The sequence below is a fragment of the Aquarana catesbeiana genome, linkage group LG02, assembly GCF_042186555.1.
Source record: "Aquarana catesbeiana isolate 2022-GZ linkage group LG02, ASM4218655v1, whole genome shotgun sequence".
Lineage (NCBI taxonomy): Eukaryota > Metazoa > Chordata > Amphibia > Anura > Ranidae > Aquarana > Aquarana catesbeiana.
The window spans coordinates 545,401,325-545,424,099 of record NC_133325.1 but is presented as its reverse complement, the minus strand read 5'-3'; the positions used below and the strand labels follow the sequence as shown (position 1 = coordinate 545,424,099).

The 22,775-nt window shown below is 42.2% G+C and overlaps 1 protein-coding gene across 2 annotated transcripts in view; it reads left to right on the top strand.

The window, feature by feature from the left end:
• The window catches only part of LOC141128541 (glutathione S-transferase Mu 5-like), a 63,042-nt gene extending 40,796 nt beyond the window's left edge, over positions 1-22,246 (top strand). For both annotated transcript variants that reach the window (XM_073615887.1, XM_073615886.1), the window contains exons 5-8: positions 4,483-4,583; positions 13,149-13,244; positions 13,445-13,555; positions 21,858-22,246. In XM_073615887.1, coding sequence (XP_073471988.1) covers positions 4,483-4,583; positions 13,149-13,244; positions 13,445-13,555; positions 21,858-21,953 — 404 coding nt within the window. In that variant the 3' untranslated portion in view covers positions 21,954-22,246. The remainder of the gene's footprint in view (positions 1-4,482; positions 4,584-13,148; positions 13,245-13,444; positions 13,556-21,857) is intronic.
• Positions 22,247-22,775: the final 529 nt, after the last annotated feature.

The following is a 22,775-nucleotide window of genomic DNA, read 5'->3' as shown; positions in this document are numbered from 1 at the left end:
AGTGGAGGTGCCTAATGAGGCTCCAGTCAGACAATGCCACGACCATGGTCTACATCAACCAATAAGGAGGCACCAGAAGATGTGCCATGCAAAAGGAGGCATATTTGATCCTCTTAGGCAGAACATTGAGTGCCCTGATACTGTGGGATCAGTTCAGTCCAATATATGCCTTTCCATCTCTAGATTCTCTCTCATCTGCTCCACAGGATCAAGACTGAGGGCATTTCAGTGATTCTTATTGCACTAAATTGTCCAAGGAGAACATGGCAAGCTTAACGATAGGCATTTTAATAAAAATATCTCATAGGTTTATAGTGTATCCACATGCTTATTAACAAGATGTTCTAAACCACTGTAAGATTAATGCTATACGTGGACATACTGCATATAACTATTATACGTCTGTTCGTTTTATCCTGGCTGATGGATCACACAAACACCAGACGTGATCCCTCTACATCAGCCCAGGAGAGGAGGATTTACACATACACATGCTGTTTTCTTGTGTTTTTTTTTTTTTTCTTCTCATTTAAAAAAAAAAAAAAAAAAAAAAAAGGGCATCAGCTGCAAGTGTTTTTCATTCCTGTCTGAATAAACGTTATTACACTAAGGCGGATGTGCGCTCTCTTGTTCTGTCTCTTCCAGTAGGTACATGTCCACAACCCAGTGGATTATCAGGAGAGTGGCAGCATCTTAGTGACTGAAGTCTAAATACAGGACTTTTGTATCCAGTTGAGGTCTTTTGGATCAGCGCTAATGGTGGTGGTTGTTGATTAGACTCCTGACAGACTCTCTGTGGGCCCATTGGATTGTCTGGGTCATCTGTTCTATGGGCTATTGCACCATCTTACTTCTCGGTCTCTGGCTTTGACAGCATGGCTGTTGAAGCCAAGGTCATAAGACGGGCCTGTCAGACTCCGTCATCCCAATGCTCTTGAATTCTAGGAAATTGACTTCCCAAAAAGTCAATTTCCATGGTTTAGCTTGGGGCGGTGGCAAGGAAATTTCATTCCATGCTCCATCTTTCCCTTCCTCCAGTTTGGTCTGGATCAGCATCTGGCTTTGAGTATTTTCAGGACAGATTTCAGCCTTGGCCATTCTCTTCTAGCCATTGACCTCTTATCCCTTTTATTAACTGCTTGCCGACTGTATACTGTACATATACGGTGGCAAGGCGGCTCTCCTGCTCAGGATCACGTACCTAGTTCATGATCCTGCACTTCCAGGTCTGGGGCGCCCATGTGTGCCACCGTCTACCTGCTGCCACTGTGATTTGACACAGCGGAAGATGATCTGTGGGTACCACGGACTCTGTCCACCGGTACCCGCTGATCATTAGGCAGAGAGCCAGAACCACAATCTGCCTATGTAAACCAGGCAGATTGCCATTTTGTCAGTAGGTAAGGCATTGATTCCTGTTCCTGCTGCACAGGAACATTGATAAATGCCTTCCCATAGTAAAAGCACCTCCCCCACAGTGAGAAAACACATTGTTAGGCACACAGTTAACCCTTTGATCACCCCTGATGTTAACCCCTTTTTCATTCAATGTCATTAGTACAGTGACAGTGCACATTTTTAGCACTGATCACTTGTATTAGTGTCACTGGTCCCCAAAAAGTGTCTGTCTGATTTGTCCGCCACAATATCACAGTCCCACTATAAGTCGGTGATCGATGCCATTACTAGTAAAAAAATATATATATCCCATAGTTTGTAGACACTATAACTTTTGTGAAAATCAAGCCATATATGCCTATTAGGATTTTTTTTTTTTTTACCAACGATATATAGCCGAATACATATTGGCCTAACTTATGAGAAAATTAGATTATTTATTTTTTAATTGTTTGTTTTTTGTTTATAGCACAAAAAATCTAAAAACGCAGTGGTGATCAAATACCACCAAAAGAAAGCTCTATTTGTGGGAAAAGGGACAGACATTTTATTTTGGGTACAGCGTCGCACAGCCGCACAATTGTCAGGTAAATTAACACCGTGCCATATTGCAAAAAATGGCCTGGTCTTGAAAGGGGGTAAATCTTCCAGAGGTCAAGCGGTTAAGGCCTTTGTGCAAGTTGTTACATGCATCTCTACTCCTGTATACTCCCCTGTGTCTCCATAGTACTTTGACCTGATTCTTTTGGGTCTTCAGAAGCCACCCTTCAAACATTTTAGGGATATTCCTTTATCCGATCTTACCCACAAGGTGGCTTTTCTAATTGCTATCACCTTTGCTCAGGGTTTCTGAGTTAGTGGCCTTATCCTGTAAAGCCTTTTATAGTGTTGCACAAAGACAAGGCAGTCCCAAGGCCTAGAGCCTCTTTCCTCAAGGTAGTCTCATCCTTCCACCAACCATGGTTTGTTCCTCCCTCCTTATGTCCTGCTTCAAAACTTCCCACTTGTCCACTGCCTTGATATAGTACACACTGTTAATCTTTCGACTACAGCCTGTTTTAAGCAATTGGATTTTCTCTGTGTTCTAGAGGTTTCCCGCAGGAGGCTCCCTTCTTCTCACGCCACCATTGCTAGGTGGATTATACAAGTCATTATCTGTGCTTTTGGTCTGAAGAATGGTGTTCCTCCCTACCCTGTTAAGGCACACTCTATCAGATCTGTGAGTGCTTCATGGGCTTTTCAGTATCTTCTGTGTCTCAGATTTTCAAGGCTGCCCCCTGGTCTATTTGTTGACATGTTTAAAGTGATTGCAGAGCAGCCGCATACCTCCTTTTTGGGTCCCAGTGAGGGGGGGGGGGGGGGCGGGGGGGTAGAGGTGCAGACATGCACGGCGCTGGATCGAATGAGGGCTCAGGTAAGTAAAAAGGGGGGGGGGGATGCGATGCCTAAACTTTTTTTACCTTAATGCAGGGTTTGCATTAAAGGGGTTGTAAAGGTATACATTTTTTCACCTTAATGCATTCTATGCATTAAGGTGAAAAAACTTTTGATAATACCGCCGCCCCCAGCCCCCCCCGTTTTACTTACCTGATACCTCGAAACTCGGCCGCTCGTTCCCGACCTCCATTCAGCCGATCAGCCTGGTCGCTGATTGGCTATAGTGGATGGATTTAAAGCAGCGCAGCCATTGGCTCGCGCTGCTGTCAATCACATCCAATGACGTGGCGTGCCGGGGGCGGGGCCGAGTGATACAGCGAGCGGCTATAGCCGCCGGCTGTATCACGGGAGCGCGCCCGCAATAACTAACCACCATGCGAGGGAGCTCGCATTAAGGTGGTTAGTTATTGCGGGGAGGAGCTGAGACAGCCGCCGAGGGACCCCAGAAGAGCAGGTTCGGGGCCACTCTGTGCAGAACGAGCTGCACAGTGAAGGTAAGTATAACATGTTTTGTTATTTTTAAAGAAAAAAAAATTTACCTTTACAACCCCTTTAAGGTAAAAAATGTTTAGGCTTTACAACCACTTTAAATTCTACCAGGTGGATGTACAAGCCTCTTTTGATTCCGGATTTGGGCATAAGTGACTACAGACAGCTCTCTAGGTTCTTTTGAGGCCTTCTTGACCCCTTGTTACTTGGGCTCATTGATGGTTGTTGTGTTACCCACCCCTCAGTTTGTACTGCTTAGGATCCCATGGTTAAGACTAAAGACCCTGTGTCCCGTACTGTATGACAAAGAAAGGTGTGTTGTGTGTTTTTTTTTTTTTTTTTTCTTTTTAGTTGCCAGTAAAATCTGTTTCTCTAAGTATAATGCGGAACTCGGGTCGACCTCCTCTATCCCTAAGATCTAGCCATTGCTTGTCGCAAAACCAAGGCTAGCTGAGAGTAGGAGGGGATATTTAGAGAATGTGCCTGCATCTTTCTTCCTCCTTTTTCCTTTTTTTTTTGCCAGCGTTTAATCACCTGTAGGTAACTGCATGGTAAAGGCTAAAGTTCCTGTGTCCCTTTATTGTTCTCAAATGGATTTTATTGGTAAGCCAAGAACCCTATTTTCACATGGATTGTAGGGACAAGACAATGGAGCTATCCTACAGTTTCTCTCTAGCCACCGTACTGCAGAACTTAAAGCCAGCCACAGACTGTTCAAATTTTTTCTGGTTTAGCAGTGACCGGCGAGATCCGAACCATGTATGGGTAGGCTGATTGTACCCAAGTTGATCGATAGATCAACATGGGTACAACCAGCTTGTCAGAATGTTTATGGGGCTATAGCAGCTAGCAGTAAAGTGTGTGTGTGTGTGTGTGTGTTCTCCCAGTCGGGATTGTTCCCCCTGCTGAGAGAGTATAATAGGTCTGTGTTGATGGGGAAATTGAGCGTTTTTTTTTTTTTTTTTTTCTTTTCTCTTCCTTTTTACTGCAACTTGTGTGGCCGGCTTAAACCACCTTGAAATATAGCAGTGTGAAAAACAATGTGCAAAATGCAGTTGCTTCTAGAATGCCATAAATTAATATGTGAACTTGCGTGAATGAATGCAGGAACTTTTAAAATAGAATTATTTTTTTTTTTGTCTTACCACTGTCTTGCAGCTGGAGAATCAGAAAGTGAAAAGAACAATGTATCACTCATTGAAAACCAAGCAATGGATTTCCGAATGGGACTTGTGGCTATTACCTACAACTCACAATTTGTAGGTGAAATCTACAGAAAAATTATTAATGTTCAGCTAATTTACTTGTGTACAAGGGACACACACAATTTTGGACTTGTACAAAGTTACAGTATAATTCTTATATTAAACTCACATGCAGTTTTTATAGGAACAGATGTGTTCTAATCATTTTTGGATTATGCTAATTACCTAATTGGACAATGTTATTAGTCTAAGGCAAGGCATTCGGTAATCTACTTTATTTTTTATTTTTATTCAACCAGTGGGTTGAACAAAAAAGTCTATAACCCCATTCACACACTTGTGGATGGGGGAATCGCTCCCACTGAGTTATTGTATTCTGACAGTGAGGAGACCCTGTCATCAGAATACAATGATCAGTGCTCCCAGCTATAGCCTACAGCACTGATCGTTTGAGAAAAACCCGACAGGCTGGTTGTACAGAAGTTGAACAGTACATCGAAGTCTGCCCATACATGGATCAAAATTTGTCCAGACCCTGCTGAATTTCTATCCACGTATGGCCGCCTTTACACTGTTTCGATCGTCATAATTTAAAAGACCGATAACAATGGTAATGTGCAATTCATAGCAACCAATCTGAAACCACCCTGAACTGACGTTAGCAATCTGATAACTGCTTGCTTGCTACAGTTAGGTTAGTTGGTAAGGTTGAATTAAGACATCAGTCCATCCAGTTTAACTTGCATGTACAGTCGGGTCCATAAATATTGGGACATCGACACAATTCTAATTTTTTTGGCTCTATACACCACCACAATTGATTTGAAATGAAACAAAAAAGATGTGCTTTAACTGCAGACTTTCAGCTTTAATTTGAGGGTATTTTACATCCAAATCAGGTGAACGGTGTAGGAATTACAACGGTTTGTACATGTGCCTCCCACTTTTTAAGGGACCAAAAGTAATGGGACAGATTAACAATCATCCATCAAACTTTCACTTTTTAATACTTGGTTGCAAATCCTATGCAGTCAATTACAGCCTGAAGTCTGGAACGCATAGACATCACCAGACGCTGGGTTTCATCCCTGGTGATGCTCTGCCAGGCCTCTACTGCAACTGTCTTCAGTTCCTGCTTGTTCTTGGGACATTTTCCCTTCAGTTTTGTCTTCAGCAAGTGAAATGCATGCCCAATTGGATTCAGGTCAGGTGATTGACTTGGCCATTGAATAACATTCCACTGCTTTCCCTTAAACTCTTTGGTTGCTTTAGCAGTATGCTTCGGGTCATTGCCCATCTGCACTGTGAAGGGCCGTCCAATGAGTTCTGAAGCATTTTGCTGAACATGAGCAGATAATATTGCCCAAAACACTTCAGAATTCATCCTGCTGCTTTTGTCAGCAGTCACATCATCCATAAATACAAGAGAACAAGTTCTATTGGCAGCCATACATGCCCACGCCATGACACTACCACCACCATGCTTCACTAATGAGGTGGTATGCTTTGGATCATGAGCAGTTCCTTTCCTTCTCCATACTCTTCTCTTCCCATCACTCTGGTACAAGTTGATCTTGGTCTCATCTGTCCATGGGATGTTCCAGAACTGTGAAGGCTTTTTAGATGTTGTTTGGCAAACTCTAATCTGGCCTTCCTGTTTTTGAGGCTCACCAATGGTTTACATCTTGTGGTGAACCCTCTGTATTCACTCTGGTGAAGTCTTCTCTTGATTGATGACTTTGACACACATACACCTACCTCCTGGAGAGTGTTCTTGATCTGGCCAACTGTTGTGAAGGGTGTTTTCTTCACTGGGGAAAATTCTTCGGTCATCTACCACAATTGTTTTCCGTGGTCTTCCGGGTCTTTTGGTGTTGCTGAGCTCACCGGTGCATTCTTTTTAAGAATGTTCCAAACAGTTGATTTGGCCACACCTAATGTTTTTGCTATCTCTCTGAGATTTTTTTTTTTTTTTTTTTTTTTTTTTTCAGCCTAATGATGGCTTGCTTCACTGATAGTGACAGCTCTTTGGATCTCCTATTGAGAGTTGACAGCAACAGATTCCAAATGCAAAAAGCACACTTGAAATGAGCTCCTTGTAAATGGGATAATTAGGGAATAACACACACCTGGCCATGGAACAGCTGAGCAGCCAATTGTCCCATTACTTTTGGTCCCTTAAAGTCGGAGGCACATATACAAACTGTTGTAATTCCTACACCGTTCACCTCATTTGGTTGTAAATACCTCAAATTAAAGCTGAAAGTCTGCAGTTAAAGCACATCTTGTTCATTTCGTTTCAAATCCAATAAAAGATTAGATGTGTGTCGATGTCCCAATATTTATGGACCTGACTGTAGATGTCATTCAAGTGTTTTACCCCAGACCATCATTTACCTAAAGCTGTAAGGTTTATCTGAGGACGCTGGTAAAGCTTATCAGCAGTAAAGCTATTCTATAGTTATTAAATAACTGAAATGATAAGGTTTATCTGAGAACAGTGCTAAAGCCTTTATGGTCAATTCAAGAATGTATTGACTTCTTTTGCAAAGATAAAACCACTTTCCATTAATTCTACAGACTTATCTCACTCTTCATAGCTGTTTAAACATACCGCTTTATTACTTCTGCCTTACTTCCTGGACAGACTTTAGGTCATGACACAGGAAGGAGTTCACCAGCTGAGGGTAGATGATGCAGGCTGTGTGCTAATGAGTTGAGCTGGTCAACTTCTTCCCATGTCATGACCTAAAGTCTGTCCAGTCTGTTTAAACAGCTCTGAAGAGAGTGAGGTAAGCCTGTGTAGAATTAATGGAAAGCTGTTTTATCTTTGCAAAAGAAGTACATCCTCTTATTGGCATACAACGTGGAACCCACACTGAGACTTTTAGCCCTGTATGATTATAGACAGTGCCAAATGTAGCTTATAACTGATGAGATCTGTCGGCACACTGATGTAATAAATACTGATTTACATTAAAACTAAGCGTTTTTTTTTTTTTTTTTTTTTTGTGAATGTAATAAATCAGCATAACATATCCTGCCCTCATAGTGTTTGCAATAGGAGGACATGAAGGAGGAGGGGGGGGGGGGGAGAGTCATTCACCTCTGTGTACACGCCCACGTGTGACATCTGGGCTGCACAGATAAGGAAAAGGAGGACATAAGCTTAAAAGGGAACTGGAAACATGCTCAGTAGATAACAGCTAGTCTGCACAGTCTCAGGCTGTAATGGGGACACAGAAGATGGGAGGGACAAATGGAGGCAGGATGAACCAGGTATATTTCACTCTACACAAAAAAAAAAAATGTAATAAGGGTTTTTCATAGTCTGGGTTTGACACGTTCACTCTACATAGCAGGATAAAACTAAAAAGGAGTGAAAAAAGTAAGCATTAATTTTATAATTTTGATGCTACATGAATGGGAACATGGAACAAATAAAAAGGGATTGTTAAACACTTTAGGCAAGCATGATCTACTATTATCATCAGTAGCCATCTCTGGAGTGCATGCACATAGACATGAATTGGTCTATAGGAGATTAACAGCATTATTATGCAATAACATGTGTAGTGAAAACTGTATTTCTTTACTGTACATCATGGGACACAGAGCAGCTTTGGTAATCCCTACAATCAGGGTGATTGGACACTGGCAAAAAAAACAGGAAGTCCTCTCCTAGGCATGACCTGCAGGACCTTGCAGGAAGGGCTTAAGTTTTTTGCCAGTATCTGAAGGTGATGGTCACTGCTGCGCAGCTCTGTGTACGATTTTTACTTGATTCTCAACAGTTTCAATAGGGATCCTGAGAATGGTTCAATCCGGATTCATTCTTTCAGCTATAATCGCTTAGAAGAATGGTCAACAGATGAAGAATGGATATGACACTGAGGCAGCCTGTTGTAAAGCGCTGCGTAAACTGTCGGCGCTATATAAATCCTGTATAATAATGCCGTAGGCATTTGACCCTGCGTTTACAGAACCCTGGGCAATGCTATATTGCTTGGCATATTCATTAGGGTGTTGTACCGGTCCAGGGCAGTGGATCCCAGCATGTGGGATTGAGTACCTGAGGGCCATCTGGGCACATCTAATTGCGGCTGGATTAGAAAGTGCCCCTGGTAGCCCTTCTGTTATCCGGATAGCTAGTTGCCTATACCCCCTTCCTTGGAGGCAGTTTTTAGGATGGTGGTCCCGGGATCAGGTGATGTGGGGATGTTCTGCTTGTCACTTGTGGTGTGGGGGACAGCTTTACAGGATATTTATTGTAGATGGTCTGTGGTGATGAGTGCCGGCCTGGGAGTCTGAGGATACCAAAATGCAGAAACAAAGTTGCTTAACATACAGGGATATTCAATGTAATACTGACTTATAATCATACATATGGGTTGGACTTCTCTACATCTGCACTGCTTTGACTCTGCATCGACTGGGTACAACAAGTGGCTTCCTCCTGGGGCTAAGTAAGCAGTCCTTCTTTTGGGGTGGGGGCACTGGCAAAATTAGGGGAGACTCTCTCAGGTTAACCAGCGCTCTTGTTCATACAGTGCCCTCTTGGCTGAATGGGATAGATATACTAGTGAGGGTCCCGTGCTAGAGTCAGCAGGACATATGACTTACAAATGGCAGAGATGAGTTGACGCAGGGGGGATGGGTCCCAGGTACCCTTGCAGCTCAGACATCCTTACCCTATCGGTTACTTTCGCTGCCTCCAGGGCACCTTCCTCCTTTTTTCCTTGAAGGATTTGGCTTCTGCTGTGGCTGGGTTTTAACGACTCCGAGATACTCACTCGATTTGGGCCAGAACGGTTGTTTTTAACGGAGGGGGAACCTTGTGAAGGGTGAAGCAAAAGATTTTATACCGGAGGGCAGAATATTCCTTTTCTGAGGACTCTGAACCTGAGGAACCCTGGGGGCAGGATTTACCCAGACTTTGAAGATTCTGCGAATAATCTGGCTTCCTGAGTCGTCTTCTCAGAAGGTTCCATCTTATGGATCATGAGGGCAACCACAAGATCCTCAGTCCTTCCAACACCTCTTCACAATAAAGATGTGTACACGGACTGGGCTCACCCTGACAAGGTGTTGAGCTCCTTATACGTGAAGTATGCCCTTGGTAGCTGCAGCTATTTCTTCTATCAAGAACCTCATACCCGGTGGATGACATTCCTTATTATTTATTATTGGTTTTTTTAAGGCGGCTACCCCAGAGATGTTTGAAACTGCTACATTGAGAGCCGGTCACAATCTCCTGTCATGCAAATTGGATGCGGCGAAATCCGCATCCAATTCGCATAAGTGTGAACCCAGCCTTAAAGAAGTTGCTGGCAAGCTTTCCCCTTCACAGGAAATGTGTATTTGAGCCTAATCTGGAGAAGTTCATCCACAAAACATTTGGACAGCAAGAGCTCTTGTTTACCACTTTGGAAGAAAAGCAAAAGCACAGGTCTGGGACCCACTGCTTTTCTTTCACTGTTCCTGGGCCTAAAATTCTGAGTGCAAAACCTCAGTCCACAATCACATGACTCGGAGCTGTGCCAGCTGACAAGAGACGCTCTGGGGTTGCTATGACAATGCAACCTGAAGAAGGGGGGCCACGCCCTCTGAAACGCATTGTCATAGCAACTCCAGAACATCCCTTGTCAGCTGGCACAGCTCAGCGTCACGTGATCGTGGAGGCAGGACCAGCCTCACCATGGATTTGGACTCCCTGGCCGGAAGGAAGGCTCGCATGCAGCCTGTCTGCTGCTGGCTGAATCTCTTCTGTCCTCAGCCTTTGCTCTCCCACCGTTCGGAGGATTACATCCTGTATGCTGGCTGTGACTATCCACATGAATGCTTTGTTTTACACAACCCTTGTGAGTGCAACCTGTTTTTAAAATTTGTTTAGCCGTTCAATAAAACTGTATTGTACAAGGAGCCGGTGCTCTCTGCTTTTTCTTTTATGTCTCTACAGCTTCCAGTGTACCCGCTGGCTGATGGAGCTGCATGGTGTTGTGCCCTAGTGTTTTAACCCTTCTTTGGGCAGAATATACAGACTCCATTTCTGACCCCATAGACTGTGGTTATTTTTTTATTTGGGGCAACTCAAAGTTTAGGGGTTTGAATGGAGAAGGTATTATCCCTTTAGTCTATTTTTATATCCCATCAGACATTCCTGGACAGGACTTAATTTCATCATTACATATTTTTTATTTTTTGCCACTTGGGGTCACGTAGAGACTATAGCACTTCTACTGGAGCTCCTCTCATTTTAAGTGCTTTGTGACATCCCTGATTGTAAGGTTTACCTAAGATGCTCTGTATCCCATGAGCTACCATAGAGAGTTGGATTTTTGACTTGCCTGTACAATCTGTTTCTAGGAGTACATCATAGGGCACCAAGATCCCACCCTCTGTGGTATAGTCTAACACAGGTCTCAAACTGGCGGCCCTCCAGCTGTTGCGAAACTACAAGACCCATCATGCCTCTGCCTGTGGGAGTCATGCTTGTAACTGTCAGTCTTGCAATGCCTCATGGGACTTGTAGTTTCCCAACAGCTGGAGGGCCGCCAGTTTGAGACCCCTGGAAGTCCTTACTGCAATGGAGGGGTAATGCCTAGGAGGGGACTTCCTGTGTTTTTTTTTTTTTTTTTTTTTTTTTTTTTGTCAGTGTCCAATCACCTATAGGTGGTACATAACCCTGATTGTAAGGGTTACTGAAGCTGCTCTGCATCCCATGATGTGCTCTAAGAAATTGATTATACAAGTAAATCAAAGATCCAGCTTTTATTTAAAAACCGTAGCAATTGTTTATGATGTCCAGTGCAAACGTCAACAAACTCAATGTAATTTTATGGTTTACACGTACTTTAATTTTTTATGGTGTTAGTTTGAGTGAGATTTGTAGTGGATATTGGAGAGCAGATAAAAATGAACTGTTCAAGATGCATATAGATAGCACAACATGAGGATACCAGTTTATGATAAATTATTGTATATAGCCTGTTAGTGGTCAAATAACTAAATCGTATGAAAAAAGTGCTGCAAACCTATGCAATATTTAGGAACAAAATTTATGACAATTTTATCATGAGGTAAAATGCCAAAATAACTCATGCAGCTTATTGACTTGGCTGGTCTGTCTGCTAATTGTTACAGCCACATCTGGTTAAATTTGAATTTATTCCTGGCTTTACTATGCTTCTGCCAGAGTGGCGCAATTGGCTCAGTGGCACGCCCCCCCCTGGCTCCAATTTGTACGTGCCTCGGTGGACCCATGACCTCCCAAGTCTCCTTTGGTTAAACCAAATTAGGTCCAAAGATCTGACACCATTGATTAAAGTAGTGGGCCAATCGTTGCAGTTGTGGTCTCTATATAAATCGTCGTACTCGCTGACACCCCACAATCCTCGCTTAGCCTAATTTCTAGGCGACCCCAGATTCTCTTCGGCATTCCACTCTATCCAAGATTTCTCCCACTGCACACAGAGTGGCTTAACCACTCTAGATGCCCTGACCCAAGAACCACCTTTTAGCTCTTTCACCTTTCTGCAAGACAAATCTTCCCTACCTAGAACAGAGTTCTGTAAATATTTTTATAATAAGATAAGACACTTCTATTCCACTCACTACCACAGGGGGCGACAAATACCACCAATGCTTTTGAACACGTGTAGGTTCTCCTCCAGAGCTGCCGGCACTGTCTGAACCATGTATCTAAATGAACAAAACCTCCCCATTAAAATCACCTGCAATGCTCAATTTGGAAGCTGAAATGGGTCTAGAGATAGCTCCTGAGGATTGGTTAGATATGGTGTCAAATATGCACAAATGTACAAAATCTATGGCAGTAAAGGAGACAGTGGTAAAACTCCACACCAGATGGAACTATACACCTTCCAGACTGAATAGATTTTCCCCCTTGGTCCCAGGGAACTGCTTTAGAGGTTGCCCCGATAGAGGCACACATCTCCACATAATTTGGAGCTGTAGAGTTCTTCTGCCCCTATGGCAGAAGATGGCTACCAAGGTTGCTCAAATCACTGGGAATCGCCATACCCTGACTTATCAGATGTGCCTCTTTTTCACAGAACTCCCAGAGGCTAACCCCCCCCCCCCCCCCCCCTCGCCCACACGCTATTCAGTGCCGTACACTGGGCAATAGCGCTGCATTGGCACCTGCCAGTAGTCCCCTGGGAATAAGTTTTAAGATGCATGGAAGCAATTCATCTTATGTAATGAATCCCCCACACGATGATGGACGCTATGCCGATATTTGAAAGGAAATGGGCCTCCTGGTCATCATGGTTTTCAAGGTTCTGGTTTGTTTTGGCATACATACATAATTTACTTTACAGCTGGAGTGTCGGTATTCCCCTTCCCTATGATTTTGTATTTGTTATCCCTCTTCAATTTTCTCTTATGCATATATGCTAGTTGCCAGATACCTGACATGGATAACGTTATAAATGCTGTATGTAACCATCTGTGACTTGTTTTGTGGCCCATGTCAGCTTGAATATGAGATGATATAAGATAATGTGTACATGGCTATGTGTTGTATCCAATTGTATGTCTTTCTCTTTACTACGAAATAAAAATAGTTTGTAAACCAAAAAAATGTATTTGTTCCAGGAAGTTCTGAAAGGCCCATATCTTGAAAAACTACCAGTTGCACTGGGAAGATTCTCCCACTTTCTAGGGGACAGACATTGGTTTGCTGGGGACAAGGTAAATGTTCTGTAGTATTTTAATTTTAAAGTAGTTAATACAGCTGTTTGTAGTCATTCTTTATTTTTAGAACCGTGTGTGTGTGTGTGTGTGTGTGTGTGTGTGTGTGTGTGTGTGTATATAATATATATATATATATATATATATATATATATATATATATATTATATATAATTTTTTTTTTTTTTTTCTCTCCCAAGCTCACATTTGTGGACTTTCTGATGTATGATGTCCTAGATCAACACAGAATGTTGGACCTCAACTGCCTGCAAAAATATTCTAACTTGCAGGACTTCCTATCTCGGTTTGAGGTGAGACTGATCTGTAGTCACTGGATTTTCTATTGTTGTGTTAACTGGACCACTCATTGGCCTCCAGTTTGTGGTGCATCACGGGCATCTATGGCGGAGTCGCATATGCTTTGAGTCTCTGGAACCAGAAATATTGATCAAAATGTGGGTAAAACCACAAGAGCTCAAATGAAAAGATCTGAAGGTACATGTCCCCTTTTGTGTTTGCTGTTTAAAATCTGCAAGATATCCCCAATCAATTTTTAAAGTGGAAGCTTAGCCAAAGTATAAGGCTAAACCTACCCCCACCAGTGCTCTAAGCCTATTTTACCTAGCCCTGTAAAGAGATCTGTACACTTGCCTATTCTGAAGTTTCTCTGGTCCAGTCACATGATCTCTCCAGTGACAGCTTCTCTGTAGAGAATAGATTGCCGAAAGCAGCTTCAAATGCCTGCGAGATGACGTGACCCATAGACTTACTATGGGGTATCCTTGTCAGCTACCCCTCCTCTACACTGATTTGCCGCTGAATTCTGTTCATGGGCCTGGACCGGAGCGCCCTCAGAATAGGTAAGTATACAAATTTTTTTTTTTTTTTTTTTTTTTTTTTTTTTTCTTTACAGGGTTAGGTAGAATGGGACTGGGAGTAGGTTTAGCCATAGTTGGACATTGACTAAGCTTCCACTTTAATTATTAAAAGTGCTACCTGAACTACTTCCCTCCCATAGGACATCCATGGACGTCCTCAGGTTAAAGTAGTTATACCAGGATGATGCCTGCACCTACAGGCATCATCCCGGTATTGAATTTTTCAGCCAGCGATTCTTTTTTTTTTAGCAGAAGTGATTTGAGCGGCTAAACAGCCACACAATCATATGCTGCGGGTGGCGGAATGAGGTCCTTCCTGCTGCTGCCACCTGTGCTGGGCTCTGCCATCCAATCACAAGCCCGGGAGTGATGCGACCAGCGGCGATGGCTAAAGTCCAGAGATCCAAATGTAGCGAGAGAGGCTTCACCGCACAGGTATGGATTCAAGCCAGGTGGGAACGAGATGATTGCCTCCAAAGAGAGCCCCAGGTGCTGGCTAATGCTGAGCCAGGCAGGAAGTATACAAAAAGATCCGGACAGCCGCACACCGAGAAAAAAATGTAAGTGTCTTTACTCATAGCTATGAGTAAGCACTTGGCATAAGTGCGAAATGCGTTAGCTGTTTTGTCTGTACTTTTTCGCTACAGTGTCCTGTATGCTCTATGATCCCGATTTTACAATAAAGACACTTGCATTTTTTTCTCGGTGTGCGGCTGTCCGGATCTTTTCGTATACTTCCAGTGGCGATGGCTACACAGAACAGACAGGAACTGACCCCGGAAACCGGGAGCGACGAGTATGTAGTCACTTTTGGTTCCGCCTCTTTGTTTACCTGGCTGTAAGCAGCCGATCAGACTGATCTGTGTCTGATCGGCTGTTTTGGAGGCCAGAGGAGAGATTTGGGGTCTAATGGACCCCAGATCTCTCCACAAAGAGGACCTTTCACAGCCCATGCTGTCACAAGGGATGTTGTTCATCCCTTGCGATAGCAATAAAGTTAATCCAAAAAAATTTTTTTTTATAAAATAAATAATAATAAAAAAAAAATTTAAAGCACCCCCACAATTGCACACAAATGCAAACGCATATGTAAACGGTGAACGCCTGGTTACAAAGGGCAATGAGCTGTGGAACTCCCTTCCAGTGTCGCTAAGGTCTTTACCCTCCCTCCTGAGTTTCAGGAAGTGTTTAAAAACCTTCCTCTTTATCCAAGCCTATGGATAATCTTATGAAGAATAGGAATCCTGCAAAAAACATGGATTTTGTATGCTCTTTTTCCTTCCCCATCTGGAGGGTTACCCCCTCTACAGTCTTTCTCTGTTTTACTTTACCTCTTTCATATTGGGCACCCTAGGCTCCTTTCTTAACGTTCTATTGGAAATCTCAATTTGATTTTAGGGTCTCCGTGCGCCTAGACGCTCTCTTAACAGAGCTCTAACTCTAAACTGGTAACCTGTAAAGGCGTTTAAATCGTCGCCTATGGAGAATTTTAAGTACCATAGTTTGTCGCTATTCCACAGTCAGATGCAATTTTAAACCATGATATGTTTGGTATCTATTTACTTGGCATAACATCTTTCACATTATACAAATTTTTTTTAATTCGTTAACCACTTGCCGACCAGCGCACGCCGAATTCCGTCGGCAGAATGGCACTGGCAGGCAAAAGGGCATACCGGTACGTCCCTTTTAAGAAGCGGTGTCGCGTGCGCGCCGCTGAGGTCTCCGTGACTGCGGGTCTTGCGGACTCTATGTCCGCTGGGTGCCCACGATTGTGTCACGGAGAGGAAGAACGGGGAGATGCTTTTGTAAACAAAGCATTTCCCCGTTCTGCCTAGTGACAGGACCGTGATCACAACTCTCTGTCTTTGAGAGCTGTGGTCACTGTTCTGTGTGTGTTGAAGTCCAGCCCCCTCAGAATCACTCCCTAGGACACACTTAACCCCTTCACTGCCCCCTAGTGGTTAACTCCTTCAATGCCAGTGTCGTTTACACAGTAATCAGTGCATTTTTATAGCATTGATCACTGTATAAATGTCAATGGTCCCAAAATAGTGTCAAATGTCCAATGTGTCCGCCATAATGTCGCAGTCCCGATAAAAATCGCAGATCGTCTCCATTACTAATAAAAAAAATAATAATAAAAACGTTATAAATCTATCCCCTATTTTGTAGACGCTATTACTGTTGAGCAAACCAATCAATATCCGCTTATTGCGATTTCATATAGGCCTAAACTGAGAAAAAAAAGTTTTTTTTATATATTTTTGGGGGATATTTATTATAGCAAAAAGTAAAAAATAATGCTTTTTTTTTTTTTTTTTTTTTTTTTCAAAATTGTCGCTATTTTGTTTTATAGCACAAAAAATAAAAACCGCAGAGGCGATCAAATACCACCAAAATAAAGCTCTAGTTGTGGGGGGAAAAAAAGAATGTCAATTTTGTTTTGGTACAATGTCGCACGACCGCGCAATTGTCAGTTAAAGCGACGCAGTGCCGAATCGCAAAAAGTGCTCTGGTCAGGAAGGGGGTAAATTCTTCCGGGGCTGAAGTGGTTAAAGTGTATTTTTCTTTTGCGTTTGAAAAACCGCTGTGCAAATACCTTGTGACATAAAAAATTGCAACACTGATCATTTTATTCTATAGGGCCTCTGAAAAAATGTTATATATATTTGGGTTTCTAAGTAATTTTCTAGCAAAAAAATTGAGATTTTTACATGTAGGAGCAATATGTCAGAATTGGCCCAGATATGAAGTGGTTAAAATGATTTTGGTGAAACTCTACAAAAAATGTTTATTTTTTATGTAGTGTGGGGAAAATGGTCAAACCAGGTTTTTAATACCCTACATGTATTGTGCCCCTTTTGGGGGAAGAGGTTTTCCTCACTTTTTTCGGAAAGTAAGGGGAAGTCTAAAATTTTACTATACATTAGTTTTGGTGTCAGCTGCCAAAGAATACCTTTCTACTCCACTGGAGAAATGACCCCTTCGGGGATACAGACAGTAATAGAAGCTTGATGTTCTAAACCAGGGGTAGGCAACCTCGGCCCTCCAGCTGTGGTGAAACTACAAATCCCATCATGCCTCTGTCTCTAGGAGTTATGCCTGTGATTGTCAGGGTCTTGCAATGTGTCATGGGACTTCTAGTTTCAAAACAGCTGGAGGGCTGAGGTTGCCTACCCCTGTAAAACCTTTCCTATGCTGACTAAAACTAGAAAGAGTTTTGGTTGGTGCTCCAGTTTTAATTCACAAACCTCCTGAAACATTTATATCAACACACACTAATTTTTTCACAGCACACATGATCTGAAATCTACAGAAAATTGGTTTGCTCACACTGGGCTTATCATCCATATTCAGGGCAGGTGCCATGAACAAGTGTGTTGGTGAATAAAGCACAGACAAGGGTATAAAACAAAGGATTCTACACACCCTATTGAGTTAACTACATCATTTATTACATCAAAAGCCATACAAAACATAGCACAAACACCAGGACCCCCCGTATTCCCAACCCCCCCCCCCCCAATGGTGTCCCCTCTTCCCTAAAAAACAAACTAGGGGTGGGGGACACAATCCCCACAGGGAGCTGAGCCCACCCTCTCCAATACAAACACCCCCATTTAAAAATGGCTCTAAGCCAACCTATCAAGGATCCCCAAAACCCGTTCCTAAAAAGGGGCAATGATACACTTTGTAAATACAAAGGGCGTGTAATGCACTACCCCGTGATGGAACGGGGATACACTAGCTGATATGTAACCACACGCTACTAAACCCACAAGGATATCTGCACTGTCATAGGTCAGCCAGTCATTTGTAATGGGGGTGATCAAAGAATGAAATGGACACACTGATAGTCAATAGATATCAGCTCACCCGATATCCAGCGTGTAACACCGGTGAAGTTCAACCAAATAAATGGTCAATCCCGACTGCTGTTACCTGAAGCAGGCTGTCCATGTGGGAATGTAGATGGAGAGAAAGCGGAAATACAGAGATGAATGAAGCAAGGAGTAAGTGCTGCGTAAGGCCAGTTATCTGTGCACCACGCTTGGGAGGTTGCCACAGTATCAAGTGTGATGATGCGTATCAGCATAGGATTCCGATCTGTCACAAATAAAACTAAGTTCCTCGCAGCTTCAATATACTCACAGATCACCAAATAACCCTTTCATGACTGAGCCTATTTTTGACATTTGGTGTTTACAAGTTAAAATCCGTATTTTTTGCTAGAAAATTACTTAGAGCCCCCAAACATACATCTATATATATATATATATATATATATATATATATATATATATATATATATATATATATATATGCGATTGTTGCAATATTTTATGTCACACGGTATTTGTGCAGCTGTGTTTTAAACACAACTTTTTGGGAAAAGGGACACTTTCATGAATTTTTAAAAAAACTAAACAGTAAAATTAACCCAATTTTTTTTTTTTTTTTTTTTTTTTTTTTTGTATAATGTGAAAGATGATGTTATGCCGAGTAAATAGATACCAAACATGTCACGCTTTATAATTGCACACACTCGTGGAATGGCGACAAACTACGGTACCTAAAAATCTCCATAGACGACGCTTTAAATTTTTTTTTAGAGTTACAGAGGAGGTCTAGTGTGAGAATTGTTGCTTTCGCTCTGACGATCGCGGCGATACCTCACATGTGTGATTTGAACACCGTTTACATATGCGGGTGCGACTTCCGTATGCATTTTCTTTGCTGCGTGAGCTCGCGGGGACGGGGGCACTTTTAAATTGTTTTTCTTTCTTATTTATTTTTATATTGTGTTAAAAAAAATAAAATTGATCACTTTTATTGCTGTCACAAGGAATGTAAACATCCCTTGTGACAGTAATAGGTGGTGACAGGTACTCTTTATGGAGGGATCGGGGGTCTAAAAGACCCCCGATCCCTCCTTTGCACTTCAAAGTATTCAGATCGCCGTTTTGGGCGATTCTGAATAGTGTATATTTTTTTTAATACTGGCGCCATTGGCAGCCGAGTAAACGGGAAGTGACATAATGACTTTGCTTCCGTGTTTACAATCAGGAGACGAACTAAGCCTTTTCCGGCTTCATTCCAGTCTGTCCCTAGCCGCCAGAGGCATCGGGTTGTAGATCAGGTTTCCTGGTGGAACAGGAGGCCTGGTTAGAGTGGCGTGCTTTTAGCCGCATCGGTTGTTATCTCTGGAAAGCCAATCGCCGCCTCTAAAAAGGGATGATGCCTGCAGCTGCGGGCATCATCTCGGTATAACCCCCGAAAGCCGAGCACGCACATCTGCGTACCCTCGGCGGCAAGGGGATAAAGAAGATACCGAAAGATTGAACTTTTCTACATTGTGTATGATTTGAGGAACATATTTTATAATTTAGTACTGGTTGTGTAGGTGGATATAATAAATATTCAATCACCACTGCTTTTCATATTATAAGGGGTTATTTAAAAAATGACTGATTTATTGGCTAGTGCGGTTGTAGGGGATACTGTATATTTCCTGCATTGTTTGGACTTTTCTGTAGTGGTTATCCCAGTAGAACACCTTAGCTGTCTATACTGTACAATTTTTATAGCACATCCAACATGATTTTATAAGTGAAGGCCAGAATAGAATTCCTTTGTTAAATCACTGGAGCCTGGAGATGAATACAGATGAATACAGATGCAACTGGTGGCAATGTCACTGGTTCCTTGGCAAAAGCAAAACGTACTGTATGAATGCAGTACTGTGCAAAAGTCTAAGCCAGGTGTGAAAAAATGCTGTAAATTAGGAATGCTTTCAGAAATAGAAGTGTTATTAGTTTATCAATATTTTTATCAATTTAAAAAAGTCAACAGAAGAAAAATCCAAATCAAATTCATACTTGGTGTTCAAAACAGAATCCATTCTTTTAGAGAACACTTGCACACAGTTTTTGAAGGAACTCAGCTGGTAGTTTGTTCTAAACATCTTGGAGGACTAACCACAGATCTGGTAGGCTGCCTCAAATCTTTCTGTCTTTACATGTAATCTCAGACTCGATGAGGTCAGGGCTCTTTGGGAGCCAAACCATCACTTCCAGAACTCGTTGTTCTTTACACTAAAGATAGTTCTTAATGACATTGGCTGCATGTTTGGGTTCCTTGTCCTGCTGCAGAATAAATTTGGGGCCAATCGCATGCCTCCCTGATGGTATGGCACCATGGATAAGTATCTTCCTGTATTTCTCACCATTGATCCTGACTTGCATGGTGGTCACAATTGATCCTGATTTGCAAAAATGCAGCCCCAAACTTGTAAGGAACCTCCACCATGCATCTGCTGCCATTTTTTTTGCTCCCCAGTTCTTATTTTTTCATGCATAGGGCATGGAGACAAGACTAAGTGACTCAAGAATGCATGTAGGAACTGGGGTGTGGAAAATGGCAGTAGGTGCTCTGGACCAATGAGTCAAATTTTGAAAAATTGGCTGTAGCAAAAAGGCAGTTTGTTCGGAAGAGCTCGAGAGCAGTACAATGATTAGTGTCTGCAGGCAACTGCAAAGCATTGTGGAGGTTCCTTGCAAATTTGGAGCTGCATGTCTGCAACTAGAGTTGGAAATTTGGTCAGGATCAATGGTGTCCTCAATGCTGAGAAATACAGGCGAATACTTATTCATCATGCCATATTATCAGGGAGGCATGTAATTGCCCCAGATTTGCCCCAGATTTATTTTGCAGCAGGACAGCGACCCCAAACATGCAGCCAAAATGTATTAAGCATTATTGTCCATGTAAAGAACAAGGAGTCATGAAAGTGGTGTTTGGCTCCCACACAGCCCTGATCTCAACATCAAGTCTGTCTGAGATTACATGAAGAAACTAAAGGATTTGCGGCAGCCTACATCCACAGAAGATCTGTGGTTAGTTCTCCAAGAAGTATGGAACAACCCACCTGTTGAGTTCCTGCAAAAATTGTGTACAAGTGTACCTAGAAGAATTGATAATGTTTTGGCGACAAAGGGTGGTCAACAAACATTTGATTTGGACTTTTCTTCTGTTCATTTACTTTATTTTTTTAATTGATAAAAATAAACTAACACTTCTATTTCTGAAAGCATCCTAATTTACAGCACTTATTCAGACCTGCCTAAGACTTTTGCACAGTACTGCATATATGGAAGATGCACTCCAGAGAGGACAAGAGGACAAAAGGTAAATTCTGCTCACAACAGTACCTTAGGTGATGCTGGCATAGGAAGTGAAAGAACTGGATTTGATTGATAGCAGTGCAGCCATTGGCTCCCGCTGCTGTCAATCTATCCAATCAAGAGCCGAAAGCCCTGGGCAGAGAGACAGCGGATCCCCTGCCAGGTCAAGTTCCAGGACTCGGGTAAGTAAAACGGGGCGGGAGGGAGGTGGGGAGCTGGTCACTGCCAAGAGTTTTTCACCTTAATGCATAGGAAAAAAATGAGAAGGGGGGTTTTTTTTTTTTTTTTTTTTTTTAGTTTTTAAGTTCTTGCCTTTTCTTTTTTACTAGTACTTGCTTACCTACAGTAACAGTTAACGGCACTCACAACATCAGCACATTAAGGTCTAATCTAGAAACATGTAAATGGATGTTCATTGAGTTGCTATGCACTAATCTCAGGAATTGGTTGGCTGAGGGACTTGTAAAAATATTGTTTACACGAGTATTGTTACTGTTTATTTTTGTGTAGATATACTCTGTTCTAATGCGACTTATACTTTTTTGCAGGCTCTGCCAGCTATTGCTGCATATATGAAATCGCCACGCTTCATGAAGACCCCAATTAATAACCGAATAGCATTTTGGTCCAACAAAAAATGTTAATGCAACTAACATGCTTGTCTATCTTAAGGAGAATCTTGCTACAATTATATATTTCTTCACTCCTAGCTTGTGTGTCATTACAATTGCTTCTTACTAACGCTGTTCTCCTTTATTTTTTTTATTATTTTTTGACTACAATTAACATTGTTTGCAGTTGTCTGCAGCAGTGGACATGAAGTACTATGGACAGAACTCAGGATTTTGTTGTTAACCTCATGTTAAACATTAATATCCCATATTTTTCCACACTTGTTCATTGTACGGAACAATAAAACTTAAATGTTCATTTATAATGCAGAGTGGATATCTCTATCTTCTCCCCTTTTTATACTCTGCAGTATTTCACACATTGTGACCTGTATTTTTGTTCTCACTCAAAAAAAAAAGTGGGCCATTGTCTGGAGCCTGTGGTGCCTTACTGAGTTCTCTATGCGTAAGCATAGATTAACCACTTGCCAACCACGCATTAGCCGAATGATGGCTACATCGTGGCCTGCTAGTTGTGGGGGACCATCATATGACAAAATCCGGTAATCGCGCCCGCTGCGGGGCATGGGCAGCGCGCTAATTTTTTTTTTTTTTTTTTTACAATACATACAACCTTTCATGTTTTTATAGCTGTTTGCCACCCTACTGAATAGATTTAGCCTCTCTACTTGTCCTGCTGACCATTTTCACTAAAAGACAGAGTGATTGAAAATTAAAAATTTAAAATTTTTCATCAGAACAAAGGTGAGGGTAAATCTTCCAATGGGAAAATCTGTTCTGGTGAAGGCCAAGGGGTCATTGGCATTACAACACTACAAGGAATGCAATAGCAAA